At 46.3% G+C, this 16,446-nt stretch overlaps 1 protein-coding gene across 1 annotated transcript in view; it reads left to right on the top strand.

Annotated features, from left to right (window-relative positions):
* Positions 1-16,446, top strand: part of hydin (HYDIN axonemal central pair apparatus protein) — a 1,099,250-nt gene that overhangs the window by 1,008,370 nt on the left and 74,434 nt on the right. Inside the window, exons 82-85 of the mRNA XM_067997614.1 lie at positions 2,051-2,249; positions 4,912-5,070; positions 7,702-7,982; positions 13,068-13,287. Coding sequence (XP_067853715.1) covers positions 2,051-2,249; positions 4,912-5,070; positions 7,702-7,982; positions 13,068-13,287 — 859 coding nt within the window. The remainder of the gene's footprint in view (positions 1-2,050; positions 2,250-4,911; positions 5,071-7,701; positions 7,983-13,067; positions 13,288-16,446) is intronic.

Below are 16,446 nucleotides of genomic sequence, written 5' to 3'. Positions count from 1 at the left end.
AGCGTGGTTATTGAGATATATAATGTTTACAGCATACACAGACAGGGTTGTTTCAGATTGCTTTGCCAACAAGATTGAAACATAGGAATAGGAGTAGTCCATTCAGCCCCTCGAGCCTGTTCTGCCATTCAGTTAGGTTGTGGCTGATCTGTACCTGAACTGCATTTACCCGTTCCATATTCCTTAATACCCTTACCGAATAAAATCTATCAATCTCAGTTTTGAAATTGACCCCCAGCCTCAACAGCTTTTTAGGGAGAGAGTTCCAGATTTCCACTGCCCTTTGTGTGAAGAAGTGTTTCCTGACATCACCCCTGAACGGCCTAGCTCTAATATTAAGGTTATGCTCCCTTGTTCTGGACTCTCCCACCAGAGGAAATAGTTTCTCTCTATCTACCCAATCAAATCCTTTAATCATCTTAAACACCTCAACTATATCACCACTTAATATTTTATACTCGAGGGAATACAAGCCTAGTCTGTGCAACCTGTCTTCATAATTTAAACCTTTTAGTCCCACTATCATTTTGGTGAATCTGCACTGCATCCTCTCCAAGGCCAGTATATCCTTCCTGAGGTGCCCTGCCTAGAATTGAACACAGTTCTCCAGATGGGGTCTAACCAGACCTTTAGCATAACTTCCACCTCTTTGTATTCCAGCCCCTCGAGATAAAGGCCAACATTCCATTAGCCTTTTTGATTATTTTTTTGTACCTGTCCATTAGTTTTTAGTGATTTCTGTAAATGGACCCCTAAATCTCTCTGCTCCAACACAGCTTCTCCCACTTTAGAAAATACTCTGATTTATGTTTCTTTGGTCCAAAGTGGATGACCTCACACTTTCCCACATTGAACTCCATCTGCCACAGTTTTGCCCACTCACCTAATCTATCAATGTCCCTTTGCAACTTTCTGCTCCCATCTACACTATTTACTGTGCCTCCTAACATAGTGTCATCAGCAAACTTAGATATACGGCTCTCTATTCCTTCATCTAAGTCATTTATAAATATAGTGAAAAGCTGTGGCCACAGTACAGATCCCTGGGGGACACCACTAGTCACGCCCTGCCATTATCCCTACTCTCTGTCTCCTACCTCTTAACGAATTCCCTATCTATGTTAAAAGGTTGTCTCCAATTCCATGTGCTATAATTTTTGCTAACAGTCTCTTACATACAACCATATCAAATACCTTCTAGAAGTCCATATAAATAGCATCCGTAGACACTCCCTTATCTACCACGTTAGTTGCCTCCTCAAAATATTCAGTTATGTTCGTTAGACATGATTTACCCTTTACAAATCCATGCTGCTCTCTAATCAGTTCATGGAGAATTTGTGAGCCATATAGTGATTAAGCCTTCCAGTGCAGAGCTCCCCAGTGACTCACTTGGTGAAGACAGCATGTAACTAAGGCGAACAGACCAGAAGGTCCCAACTTTCATTCTTTGATTTCAGCTGGGGCAATGGTTGTGTTGTTATCGCTCAGTACTCCTGTTAGGGGATGGGAAGAACCATCCCAGATTCCTGCTGCAGATTGCTATCCACTGAGCCCAGATTTGTGAACATCAGCCGAGGACACGATGTGTGGGTCTTTGCAATGATCTCCAAGGTCAAGAAGCCCGTCGACTTAGGCCAGAGTTTTCCGCTTCTGAACGCTCCCTCATACAATTCCATCCCCTCCTTATCTCCCCGTTAAAGGAAATGGGTGGAAGATCATGGACTGGTGAGCACAGAAGCAGAAAACGTTGGCCACATTGTCCAGGCTCACAAATGTAGAATGGCCACTTGGGCAAGGTACTAGAGGACAATCATGTCACCCCGAATGAGTTGGAACGTTCACGAAGGGAGAGCATTGGAGGGAAAACCCTATTCTGTACCATCACATCACTTAATTCAGTGGCCGGGATTCAGTTCAGCAAATAACTTGGTTAGACAGAATTTCCTGCAACTAAGTGGAGCGGTAATGCTAAAAATATAATATTGTTTAACTTGTCACCTTGTGAATAAGCTGTGTGTAACCTTTTGTTTTTGTTTCTTACTACAAGCCTGGATTGCTTGTTCCCCAAGAACTCTTATCTGGATGTATCATTCCAACCTTGCACCCTGCCGTCAAAGAAAACAGTGGAAGCCACCATTGTATTCTACCCGAGGGAACCAATCAAATACCAAGAAGTGGTCACCTTTGAGATTAATGGACTCATCCGACAGAGCGCCAAGATCTTTGGCCAAGGCACAGAGATGAAGGTAGCGTTGCATCCAATAATTGGTGGGGACTTCCTGGGGGCAGGCTAGGTCACGCATTCTGGATATTTCCAATCCAGGCTTCACGATCAGAGTGAGGCATTTCAACCTCCGTGCTCTCAGGTTCAACCTCTTTGTTGCCGCAGTCACTCGGCTGCTTTAAAGTGGGGAAATACAGTGTAGACTTTTTAGGACAGCCACCATGTGCCAAATCCAGAGTCACGGGGGAGAGAGATGGGGGTGGCATCATAGTTTGGATTTTGAGGGTCCCTTTGCTGAAAATTCACCAGTAACCCCGATAACCTCAATACATAATATCTCCACATCATGAGGCACAGAAATAAATAGAAACACCGGGCTTTGCTTTAAAAAACACAACTTCTGATGCACTGTTTCATGACCAGAACTTTCCAGTTGGCCCTCTCAAAAAAGAGATTGCTTGGTCTGAATTTGAGTAGGAGGTGACCCTGAGTTCTAACAATCGAGTGCAGGGCTCCTCTTTGGAAGGCCCAGTACCAGAACCCCATCCCCAGCCTTAGCTCTCATATCAAACATTGCTGTTTAGAGCATATACCTGGTTGTTTCAGACAGCTTTGCCAACAAGGGAGATGGATCACCTTAAATGGATAGTTAGTGGAGTGGAATTCTGCAGAAAGGTCCATCCTAATTCACAGTTCATCTCCCTTTTGGGCTGTAAACGAGTTACATGAATCAAAGAGGAGCAAGCATGGGAATGGGGGTATTAACAATGGCGATGTAAAATCAGAGCAGTGATTGCTCGGGAATGACTGGGTGGAGCAGTGGCCTATAGCAACGTCAGGATCCGTGTTTGATTCTAGCCCAGGCTGCTGGGATGAAATTCTTTTCTTTGCGTTTGCTGTAAGGTCCAATGTGACAGCAGTTGGGGAAGGCTCAACCCAATTCTCAGTAAGTGGGAGTCCTTAGCACATAAATGTCCCACAATTTTGCACCAGTTATCACTAAATGGCAGTACCTCTCAATACAAGGACATAAATTTGAGGCTCTGGAGGACCAGGGGGCCAGTGTTGGTCAGCGAAAAAAGGGGTAAGAGGCAAGCAGGATTTGGTGAGAGATAGGTTTCAGCCAGCAGAGTTTTGGGGAAGCTGATAATTATGGAGCATGTAGGGGAATAAAGGGACATGGGATCAGAGCGGACGTATGGGACCAGAGCGGACGTATGGGACCAGAGCGGACGTATGGGCTCTGATATTTGTGGGGAGGGAGTGGGGCCGGACTTGTAGCGGCCGGGAAACTCGGAAATGAAGGTAACACGGAGGTCCTGCTGAATTTAAGGGTAGGACCTCATTTTAATTTTTCTTCTCTGTTTCCCGGCCAGCAGCTGGCCAGATTGAGAGGTTGGCTGGCTGTCGGGCGGGAAGGCCTGTGCTGGAAGGCCACAGCCAGGGAGTGGAGGGGAGGGAGGCATCGTGGGTCGGTGGGGGAAGGAGTGGGTGAGGTTGAGGGAGAGGAGAGAGAGCACGCGGTGGGGAGATCGTGGAGGCCAGAGGGGAGATCGGACATATGGGATTAAGAGAACTGCTGGTGCGGAGGATAAACAGCAACACGGAGCAGCTTGTTTCTGTGTTGCAATCTCTGTGTTATTCTATGGTCGGTGACCATAGGACTAAATAATGGAAGTCAATGCCCAATACCCTGGTAGCAGTCAGAACCGTTGTGCAGGGCCTGCTTCCTTGTCCCACTCCTCTATGCCCCATGATTTGGAGGGCAGTCAGGTAGTTGACAATATATCACCTTTACCTGTTGTTGCGTGCAGCATTTCAATGAACCATAGAAAGTTCCAGCACGGAAACGGGCCATTTGGCCCATCAAGGATTTTTCTCCTGGTTTAATCCCACTCTCCTGTTCATCGCCATACCCTGTAATAAATTTTCCATGCAACTATCTAATTCCCTTTTTAAAGTATTGATGGACTCAACTTTCTCTGTAGGTAGATACAAGCTGTATAGATATTGAAATGTGGAAGAGCAGAGAGAGGGTCACCCAAATACCCAGACTCTGTACCACCTTGTGTGAGGCCCTCAATGTGCAGCATGCAAGTACCTCATGTAGGCAACATGCTTTGGGGGCACAACTTGCAATATTTATGTGCCACATTAGAAGAATGTTTCACAGCCATCAACAAAGCCTGCCCTGCAGCAGTCTGGGCATGGATATGCATGTGTAAAAGAGTTGCATGGTTCTTTGCCTGCTACCTCCATTAGGCTGCACCAGGTTGAGAGCAAACTCATTTCCCCAGAATTTCCACAGGGTTCTCCTGATCTCCTGCCGTAAAGAAAGACTTGCATTTATATAGCACTTTTCATGACCTCAGGACGACCCAAAGCGATTTACAGCCAATAAGTACTTTTTGAAGTGTAGTCACTGTTGTAATGTAGGAAATGTGACAGCCAATTTGCGGACAGCAAGATCCCACAAACAGCAATGTGATAATGATCAGATAATCTGTTTTAGTGATGTTGGTTGAGGGATAAATGATTGGTCAGGACACCAAGGAGAACTCCCCTGTAACTTTGAGTATATCAGTGTAGGTGTCTGCTAATGTCTCTGCATAATTTTCTATTCATCTATCTGTATTTGTTATTATATGATTAATTACAGTGCTTTCTCCTTTCTGCCCTTTCAGATTGAAGTTGTCAATCCCAACAACAAGGTGGTTTATTTCCAAGCTCTCAGGGTTGGACAGACTGTGATGAAAGTGGTGCCGATAGTTAACAGAAGCAGCGCGCCCCTGACCTTCATTCTCGCCGCCACCCCCAACCAACAACTTCTTCAGAACCTTGAGGTACAGATCAGCCTACTTTTACAATGCAATCTACCCTCAACGGCTGCTGCAATAAGATCTTTTATCAGCACAACAGATATCAATAATATTCAACAGATCTGCAGCAAAATTCAGCAGTTACCAAGGGGACAGATTTCCTCTGTTCACTGTGTGTTAAGGACATCATAGATAGCGGGAGACTTCTGCTGATTGCTGCATAGGAACGTAGGAACAGGAGTAGGCCATTTAGCCCCTTGAGCCTGTACTGCTATCCAGTGAGATCATGGCTGATCAATAACGCTACGTGTTAGGGACACCGTAAACAGCGGAGATTTCCTCCGATTGCTGTGTGTTAGGGACACCGTAAACAGCGGAGATTTCCTCTGATTGCTGTGTGTTAGGGACACCGTAAACAGCGGAGATTTCCTCCGATTGCTGTGTGTTAGGGACACCGTAAACAGCGGAGATTTCCTCCGATTGCTGTGTGTTAGGGACACCGTAAACAGCGGAGGTTTCCTCTGATTGCTGTGTGTTAGGGACACCGTAAACAGCGGAGATTTCCTCCGATTGCTGTGTGTTAGGGACACCGTAAACAGCGGAGGTTTCCTCTGATTGCTGTGTGTTAGGGACACCGTAAACAGCGGAGATTTCCTCTGATTGCTGTGTGTTAGGGACACCGTAAACAGCGGAGATTTCCTCTGATTGCTGTGTGTTAGGGACACCGTAAACAGCGGAGATTTCCTCCGATTGCTGTGTGTTAGGGACACCGTAAACAGCGGAGGTTTCCTCTGATTGCTGTGTGTTAGGGACACCGTAAACAGCGGAGATTTCCTCCGATTGCTGTGTGTTAGGGACACCGTAAACAGCGGAGATTTCCTCCCATTGCTGTGTGTTAGGGACACCGTAAACAGCGGAGATTTCCTCCGATTGCTGTGTGTTAGGGACACCGTAAACAGCGGAGATTTCCTCCGATTGCTGTGTGTTAGGGACACCGTAAACAGCGGAGGTTTCCTCTGATTGCTGTGTGTTAGGGACACCGTAAACAGCGGAGATTTCCTCTGATTGCTGTGTGTTAGGGACACCGTAAACAGCGGAGATTTCTTCCCATTGCTGTGTGTTAGGGACACCGTAAACAGCGGAGATTTCCTCCGATTGCTGTGTGTTAGGGACACCGTAAACAGCGGAGATTTCCTCCGATTGCTGTGTGTTAGGGACACCGTAAACAGTTTGCTTTTCTAGTAAAATCATCAGAGGGTACTAAGAACAGATTTGCCATTTTACTAAAATAGCTATCAGAGCAAATAGTCCCAAAATATTTATGATGTCATTAATACACAGCGACCAGAGGGAATCACCCCCTAGAAACATCACTACAGTGTGTGAACCCGAAGATTGTTCACTGAAGGGGTCAGAATCAGGTTCAAGAAAGGGGAAAAGGATCAGCCCGGAAATCGTAGGCCAATTCGTCTTAACTCAGTTGTGGGGAAATTCCATGGCGAGATTCTCCACTTGGGAGCTGCCAGCAAGGATTCGCACCCAAATCCAACGGGAACAATAGGCTGTGCACCCCTGCCCATGATTTCCCGACATACGATCCCAGTGAGCACAGTCCCACGTCAGGAACGCTGAAGCTGAAAATCTCCCCTCTAGAGTCTCTAAAATGGAATAAAATTAGTGAATGCCGGGGCCGGAGAGCCTGGGCTGATCGGGGCAGGAGAGCCTGGGCTGATCGGGGCCAGAGAGCCTGGGCTGATCGGGGCCGGAGAGCCTGGGCTGGTCGGAGACGGAGAGCCTGGGCTGATCGGGGCCGGAGAGCCTGGGCTGGTCGGAGACGGAGAGCCTGGTCTAATTGGGGAGAAATGTAAGGAATCTTACAACACCAGGTTATAGTCCAACAATTTTATTTGAAAATCACAAGCTTTCGGAGGCTTTCTCCTTCGTCAGGTGAGTGTGGGATTCCTTGAAAGTTACCACATATATAGTCAGAGAACAATCATCAGGCATTGTTCTCTGACTATATATGCGGTAACTTTCAAGGAATCCCACACTCACCTGACGAAGGAGAAAGCCTCCGAAAGCTTGTGATTTTCAAATAAAACTGTTGGACTATAACCTGGTGTTGTAAGATTCCTTACATTTGTCCACCCCAGTCCATCACTGGCATCTCCACATCATAATTGGGGAGAGTCAGCGCGGTGCTAATCGGGGAGAGTCATTACAGAAGGGTCACCACAGATTTGTAAAAGACAGGTTTTACTTTAAGAGCTGTCACCTTCCAGATTTTGTGCTTCCCCAGCAAGTATCCGACAGGCCAAGCTTTTCATGTCCCAGTTATTTATTCACAAATTAGTTGATTTATTCAATTCCGATTCATAACTTACTACAGTGGGATTTGAACTTATGACTTCCTGTGTTGGTCATTCAGCACCATAATCAGTACGCTATCGCATCCGGTTACTGAGTGGCACTGAAGTTGCCCATGAAGTTGGCTGCCACTATCTCCTCACTGAAGGAGGAATGGCTTTGGTTAGGTAGCAGTAATTGGAAGAGTAAAACAGTGAAAGTGTTCCTAAACTGTTTGAAGTCAAGATTACTGTTTCAGGGGTACGTTTAACTTGCACTCACTGTCCACTACAATTTTATCTTTTTCAGGTTCTAAGTCTATCGCCGAATGGCAAGATCACACTGAAAGCGCGGGGTGGCACTTGCGACGTGGTGGTGACCTTCTCCCCAAATTGCCGGATTCCCCAGTTCGCAGAGGAAGTGATGATGGAGTGCGCAGGTGTGTCCAAGGCTCTCTTTGTGATACGAGGATGCTGCCAGGGAATCGAGATCACACTGGACCAGGACTGCATCCCATTTGGAGCGGTCGTTCTCCGCAGCCAGGCCATTCGGCTGGTCATGATGCAGAATGTTGGAGATATTGGTGCAAGGTACCTAGTTCCTTATTAAGGAGGAACGTTGTTTCTTTTTAATTTGTTCATGGGATGTGGGCATCGCTGGCAAGGCCAGCATTTATTGCCCATCCCTAATTGCCCTTGAGAAGGTGGTGGTGAGCCTCCTTCTTGATCCGTGTGGTGAAGGTTCTCCCACAGTGCTGTTCGGAAGGGAGTTCCAGGATTTTGACCCAGCGACGATGAAGGAACGGCGATATATTTCCAAGTCGGGATGGTGTGTGATTTGGAGGGGAACGTGCAGGTGGTGTTGTTCCCATGTGCCTGCTGCCCTTGTCCTTCTAGGTGGTAGAGGTCGCGGGCTTGCGAGGTGCTGTCGAAGAAGCCTTGGTGATTTGCTGCAGTGTATCCTGTAGATGGTACAGACTGCAGCCACAGTGCGCCGGTGGTGAAGGGAATGAATGTTTAGGGTGGTGGATGGGGTGCCAATCAAGCGGGCTGCTTTGACCTGGATGGTGTCAAGCTTCTTGAGTGTTGTTGGAGCTGCACTCATCCAGGCAAGTGGAGAGTATTCCATCACACTCCTGACTTGTGCCTTGTAGATGGTGGAAAGGCTTTGGGGAGTCAGGAGGTGAGTCACTTGCCGCAGAATACCCAGCCTCTGACCTGCTCTTGTAGCCACAGTGTTTATGCGGCTGGTCCAAAACAGGGGGCTGTGCCCATCTGGGATCTCACAGTTTGGCTGACCCGGAACAGTCAGGACCCTGCGTTCACGTCATTCTCTCTTCAGGTGTCAGCCGTGGCTCAGTGGTAGCAATCATGCCTCTGAGTCAGAAAATCATGGGTTCAAGTCCCACTCCAGAGACTCTAGCGTATAATCCACTTCAGTACAGTGCTGAGGGACAGCTGCACTGCCAGAGGTATAATCTTTCAGATCAGACATTAAACTGAGGCCCTGTCTGCCTTCTCAGGTGGATGTAAAAGATCCCAAGGCACTATTTTGAAGAAGAGTAGCAGAGTTCTCCCTGGTGTCCTGACTATATTTCAAAAGTGCTTGAAAGCGCTTTGGGACGTCCTGAGGTTGTGAAAGGAGCTATAGAAATACAAGTCTTTCTTTTCTTTATCCTCCTCGAATCCAAATATACTGACCCACAGAGTCCTCCTCCTCCCCATATCCTCGCCGTGCTGAAGTTGAGACTCATCCCATTATTTTCCTAACGCAACTCATTCTCATAACCGTGGCACCCCTGACACCTACCCCTCCCAACCCAAGTGTTACCCCATGTTTCTCTTCTAATGCTGACTATCCGGCACCTGTTTGCTGTTGTTATTTCAGATTTCTATCTCTGAGGTTATCCTATACTTAAGAGGGCTGTTTTTTCCAAATTTGCACCAAAAGGCATCACCCCCTGGCCTTGAACCTGGCCATTGCAAAGATAGGGTTCAAACCCAGGCGATAAATCCCTGCGCCTACCAATGGCATTGGGCAAGAAGTGTTCCTCATTCCTCCTGAAGTGAATCGGTAACTTTATTCCAGCGCCCTGCCTATGCCAGTCTAAGTCAGCTGGCAATTTGTATATGGCACCAGGCTCAGCTTGGTGCCTCCTTCAGTTCTCACTCCTTCCCTGCAGAAGGATCACACCTTTGCTCTGCATCTGTGTCCCATTGTCCCAAATAAACGTGTGTTGATAGCCTACATTAAACGGGTTTGGGCAGTCTTCATCCAGTTCCCAGTGTGCTTGGGCTAGATTTTCAAGTTGCCCCCCCCTCCCCCCAGTGTAAAACTGGCATTGCAGATCAGCCGCCCATCCTCGAAATCACCCAGTTTTCACCACCATTGAAATTAACAGCAATGAAAATCTGGTGGTTCCTATAACGGGCGCCTGTTAATCTACCCAAGAGTCCGCAGCACAAAACAATGGCACTGAGTCTGCACTAACTGGCACAAATTTAGCAAATTCAGGGAGGCAGCAGTGTGGCTGGTGTGGGAGTAGGCAGTGCTCTTCTGAAGCTGGAGCAAGAATCATAGAAACATACAGCACAGAAGGAGGCCATTCGGCCATCGTGCCCGTGCCGGCTCTTTGAAAGAGCTATCCAATTAGTCCCACTCCTCTGCTCTTTCCCCATAGCCCTGCAAATTTTTCCTTTTGAAACTTACTATTGAATCTGCTTTTATCACCTTTTCAGGCAGCACATTCCAAATCATAAAAACTCGCTGCGTAAAAATAATTCTCCTCGTCTCCCCTCTGGTTCTTTTGCCAATTATCATAAATCTGTGTCCACTAGTTAACGACCCTCCTGCCAATGGAAACAGTTTCTTCCTATTTACTCTATCAAAACCCTTCATAATTGTGAACACCTCTATCAAATCTCCTCTTAACCTTTGCTGCCCTAAGGAGAACATTCCCAGCCTCTCCAGTCTCTCCGCCCAACTGAAGCCGTTCATCCCTGGTAACATTCTAGTAAATCTCCATCCATCCATCCTAAAGCGTGGCTCCCAACCAGAGATTCAGTATAACTTTCTTGCTTTTGCACTCTATGCCTCTGTTTATAAAGCCCAGGATCCCTTATGCTTTTTTAACAGCTGAGACATGTTGTTGAGGCAGAGTCTAATCGTGCCATATCCGGACTGGGTAGTGTTTGATATTGATATAAGGTGCCTGAAATGGGTTCCATTCCCCAGCATTAACACCCCTCAGCTTTGATGAGCATCAAAAGCGCACGGAGGGTAGATCTTGTGCGTCCTTGCACGTGGCGAAGCACCTCGCACACTGCTGTGTGCATATCAGAGAATCACAAGTGCCCAGTCAGCGGTTCATAGAATCATAGAATGATGCAGCACAGAAGGAGGCCATTTGGCCCATCATGTATACCCAAGTCCAAGTCTTTAATAGATATCAAAAGGAGCAGTGGTCCTAATACTGACCCCTGGGGAACACCACTGTAAACTTCCCTCCAGTCTGAAAAATAGCCATTCACCACTACTCTCTGCTTTCTGTCCCTTAGCCAATTTCGTATCCACACTACCACTGTCCCATTAATCCCATGGGCTTCAATTTTACCAACATGTCTATTATGTGGTACTTTATCAAACGCCTTTTGAAAGTCAATATACACAACATCAACTGCATTACCCTCATCAATCCTCTCTGATACTTCATCAAAGAACTCAATCAAGTTAGTCAAACAAGATTTGCCTTTAACAAATCCGTGCTGGCTGTCATTTATTAAGCCATATTTTTCCAATGACAATTAATTTTGTCTTGGATTATTGTCTTCAGATGTTTACTTAGCAGTGACATTAGGCTGACTGGCCTGTAATTGCCGGGTTTATCCCTCTCCCCTTTTTTGAACAGGGGTGTGACATTTGCAATCCTCCAGCACTCCCATATCTAAGGAAAACTGAAAGATTGTGGCCAGAGCCTCAGCTATCTCCACCCTTACTTCCCTCAGTGACCTAGAGTGCATTTGGTGACTTTTCTACTTGAGCGCTGCCAACCTTTTAAGTGCCTCCTCTTTATCGATTTTATCCTCTCCAATTTCTGTACTACCTCCTTTACTGTGACATTGGCAACATCCTCTTCTTTAGTGATATTTAATTGGTTGCAAAGTATTCATTTAGTACCTCAGCCACGCCCTCTGCCTCCACAAGAAGATTCCCTTTTTGGTCCCTAATTGGCTCCACCCTTCCTTTGACTACCTTTTTACAATTATTTGTTTATAAAAGACGTTTTGGTTCTCTTTTATCTTACTCACTAATCTATTCTCATACTCTCTCTTTGCCCCTCTTATTCCCTTTTTCAGTTCTCCTCTATACTTTCTGTATTCACCCTGGTTCTCTACTGTACTATGAGCCTAACATTTATCATAAGCCTCTTTTTTTGTTTCATTTTAGTCTCTATATCTTAAGTCATCCAGTGAGCTCTAGCTTTGAATGCCCTTCTTTTCACTCTCATGGGAATGTGCCTACTCTGTATGTACCCAAACTATCTCTCCTTTGAAGGCCTCCCATTACTCATTTACTGTTTTACATACCAATCTTTGATTCCAATCCACCTAGGCTAGATCCCCTTTCAACTCACTGAAATTAGTCCTCCTCCAGTTGAGTATTTTCACATTTGATTATTTCATGTCCTTTCCATAACTAGTCTAAACCTAATGATATTGTGATCACTGTTTCCCAAATGCTCCTCCTCTGAAACATGCTCCACTTGCCCCACTTCATTCCCCAGTTTGCCCTCATTGGGTCTTTAGTGCTGGTTTAACAACGACGCGTACAGTGTTGGGAAACAAAAGCACCAACCTGCGAGAGGATGTGAATTACAAACCCTCTTATAAACAGACGAGTGAAGTGAAATTATAAAGAAACTGTAAAGGCTTACGTTATGACACAGCGTTACAGAAACCAAACCCATGAGGCCTCACTGTTGCTGAACAACATTTTGTTCAATGTTAAGAGCAGGGGAGAGGTCCCCGGTGTCCTGGACAATTTATTCCTCATCACTAAATCAGATTATCTGGTCATTTATCTCATTGCTGTTTGTGGGACCTTGCAAATTGGCTGCCTTGTCTCCTACATTACAACAGTGACTACACTTCACAAGTACTTCATTGGTTGTAAAGTGCTTTGGGATGTCCTGAGAATTTTCTTCTCAATACCTCCTCCAGCCTTATAACCCTCTCAGATCTCTGGTGGGCTAGTCCCTGGTCTGTAAAGACAGTAACTGGGCAGAGGCCTGGGAAACATCTTGTTTTGTACAAAGCCTCTAATTCATTCCCCAGGCTTAATAATGCTTTATACGCATCCCTGATTTTCATCGCTCCACCATTGGTGGCTGTGACTTCAGCTGCCTAGGCCCTGAGCTCTGGAATTCCCTCCCGAAATCTTTCTGTCTCTCTGCACCTCTCTCCTCCTTTAAGATGCTCTTCAGAACCTACCTCTTTGACCAAGCTTTTGGTCATCTGTCTTTATGTGGCTCGGTGTCAAAGATTGACTAATAACGCTGCTGTGAAGCGCTTCAGGATATTTTACTATGTTAAAGGCGCTATATAAATGCAAGTTGTTGTTGTTTCATTGCACTCTCCAGAAATTAAACCTTCTCCTCCATCACTTTCATGTTACAGTTTTAGATGGGACATTGAGAAGTTTAAGCCACACTTTTCGATCACCCCTGTGGAGGGCTATATCTCCTCGGGAATGGAAGTATCCTTGGAGGTGGCGTTCCATCCTACTGAAATTAACGCAGACATTCGTTTTGAAAACCTGAGCTGCTTCATTGAGGGTGCCAAACCGCTCCACATCTACCTGACCGGATCGTGTGTGGCAGCATCAGCCATGAAAGAGGTACAAACGCTTCTACCACTTGCACACAACACCATTCAATGCTTTCGGTAATGAGACTCGCCAACTAGGATTACCCATTTTTGCCAAAGTCAGCTTAGTGGTAGCTGTCTCGCCCCTGAGTCAAGAGGTCATGGGTTCAAGTCCCACTCCAGAGACTTGAGCCCATAATCCAGGCTGACACTCCAGTGCAGTACTGAGGGAGTGCTGCACTGTTGGAGATACCGTCTTTCAGATGAGACTTTAAACCGAGGCCCTGTCTGCCCTCTCAGGTGGACGTAAAATATGCCATGACACTATTCAAAGAAGAGCAGGGGAGTTCTACCCGGTGTCCTGACTAATATTGATCCCTCAACCAATATCACTAAAACAGATTATCTGGTCATTATCACATTGCTGTTTGTGGGAGCTTGCTGTGTGCAAATTGGCTGCCGTGTTTTCTATATAACAACAGTGACCACATTTCAAAAATACTTAATTGGTTGTAAAGCGATTTGGGCTATATAAATACAAGTCTTCCTTAGAATCATATGTTAAATTCGACCATGTAGCGCCCATTGTTTTGGCGCTACACGGCCTCGCCAACATCCAAGATGGCGTCTTGGCTGAGCTCGCTCATTCCCAATGTGACGTGCGCTGGACCCCATCTTGGTATAGCAGTTAGCACATGCGCAAATACCGAACGCCAGAAGCATGTAAAGTAAGGACAAAATGGATACAATCAGTGTGCAATCATGATTTAAAGTGGTAGACACCATTTTGGTTGGCAGACAGTGACTAGTGGGGTACCTACCGCAGGGATCGGTGCTTGGGCCCCAGCTATTCACGATCTATATCAATGATTTGGATGAGGGGACCAAATGTAATATTTCTAAGTTTGCTGATTACACAAAACTAGGTGGGAATGTGAGTTGTGAGGAGGATGCAAAGAGGCTTCAAGGGGATATAGACAGGCTAAGTGAGTGGGCAAGAACATGGCAGATGGAATATAATGTGGAAAAATATGAAGTTATTCACTTTGGTAAGTAAAACAAAAATGCAGAGTATTTTTTAAATGGTAAGAGATTGGGAAATGTTGATGTTCAAAGGGACCTGGGTTTCCTTGTACATGAGTCACTGAAAGCTAACATGCAGGTGCAGCAAGCAATTAGGAAGGCAAATGGTATGTTGGCCTTTATTACAAGAGGATTTGAGTGCAGGGGTAAAGATGTCTTACTGCAATTATATAGGGCCTTAGTGAGACCGCACCTGGAGTATTGTGTATAATTTTGGTCTCCTTACCTAAGAAAGGATATACTTGCCATGGAGGGAGTGCAATGAAGGTTCACCAGACTGATTCCTGGGATGGCGGGATTGTCGTATGATGAGAGATTGAGTAGACTAGGCCTGTATTCTCTAGAGTTTAGAAGAATGAGAGGTGATTTCATTGAAAAATACAAAATTCTTACAGGGCTCGACAGGGTAGACGCAGGGAGGATGTTTCCCCTGGCTGGGGGTCTAGAACCAGGGGTCACAGTCTCAGAATAAGAGATAGGCCATTTAGGACTGAGATGAGGAGAAATTTCTTCACTCAGAGGGTGGTGAATCTTTGGAATTCTCTACCCCAGAGGGCTGTGGAGGCTCAGTCATTGAGTACATTCAAAACAGAGATCGATAGATTTTGAGATATTAAAGGCATCAAGGGATATGGGGATAGTGCAGGAAAATGGCGTTGAGGTAGGAGATCAGCCATGATCTGATTGAATGACGGGGCAGACTCGAGGGGCCGGATGGCCTACTCCTGCTCCTATTTCTTATGTTCTTATGTTCTTATTGCTCCTGGCTGCCGAGACATTTGTAACTGTTTTTGGAGGTCTCCTATATGTGAATACTAGGACTAGGGGACATAGCCTAACATTTAGAGCCAGGATGTGCAGCAGTGAAGTTAGGAACTGCTTCCACATGCAAAGGGTGGGAGAAGTTTGGAACGCTCTTCTGCAGACGGCAGTTGATGCTAGCTCAATTGTGAATTCTAAATCTGAGGTTGATAGATTTCTGTGAATCAAGGGTATTAGGGATATGGGGCTATGGTGGGTATATGGAGTTAGGTCACAAGTCCACCGTGATCTCATTGAATGGCGGAACAGGCTTGAGGGGCCACTGCCATTTGCTGCCTCCTGACATGCGCCACCTTCTCCTGCAAGAAAGCGGGACGTGTGTCTGGCTGATGTGCCTGTCATGGTTGAATAGCTGTCAGTGTGTGTGGCCTGTGAGTTGTGGGTGGGCAGCTTGCAGTAGTGGTAATATGTAAGGGTGAGAGGAAGCATCCGATTGGAAGAGTTGAGTACTGATGGAAAGAGTTTGTTGGTATGTGGGGGATGAGGGTGTAGTGCGTGGTGCAGTTGGTAGGAGACACCACTTGACAGTTGACCTCACTCACCTTGACCACTCATGTCAAAGCATTGAACTTCTTCCTGCACTGCATCCAGGTTCATGATGCTGTGCGCCTGGCATTGACTTCATCCCCCGCTGCCTCCCACTGCCTTTTGGGTATCTGTCTAGAGGGCTTCTTGCCCCCCCCACCCCCCCACCCGCGGATATAGGATGTCCCTCCTTCTGTCCATCTCTTGCACCAAAGCCTCTAGGGCATCATCAGACAAGCTTGGTGCACACTCTCACAGGCCTGGTACAAACTCAGATCGGCAGATTGGTGGGGTCTGGCGTGCAGATTGGAGGATGTGGGATTTAGTAGTGCGCAACCTTTATTCAATGATTTATCATAACTCATCAGTTTGTAAACATAGGGACGGGAGCTGCATCTGTGTTTTGTATGTGCGATATCTGATCTCGTCTCAGACTCTGTGTAGACAGCAGACTGTTATTTTCAGCAAATAACAGGTACCAGCTACCTTTAAGAGATTTTTAAGAGACATTCTGCCTTTAAGAGATTAGTCCGCCCCTGCTGGCGGAAAGTGCGAATTGCATTGAATCCTCATTCAACACTGATTCGGAACGCTGCTTGAAGATAAGTCCTCAGGCCTCACAAAAGTCTTGTCCTGCCTGCGCAGGGGCCGTTGGACGCAGGGTAATATTGGAATGGGCTACCCACGCCCAATAATAAGCCCTATCCAATTTTTTTTCCCCCCATATTATCATAGAATGGTTACAGCACAGAAGGAGGCC

This window comes from Heptranchias perlo, chromosome 16 (genome assembly GCF_035084215.1).
Source record: "Heptranchias perlo isolate sHepPer1 chromosome 16, sHepPer1.hap1, whole genome shotgun sequence".
In the NCBI taxonomy this organism is placed as follows: Eukaryota; Metazoa; Chordata; class Chondrichthyes; order Hexanchiformes; family Hexanchidae; genus Heptranchias; species Heptranchias perlo.
The sequence above is the reverse complement of the archived record's forward strand: the minus strand, read 5'-3'. Positions and strand labels throughout refer to the sequence as shown.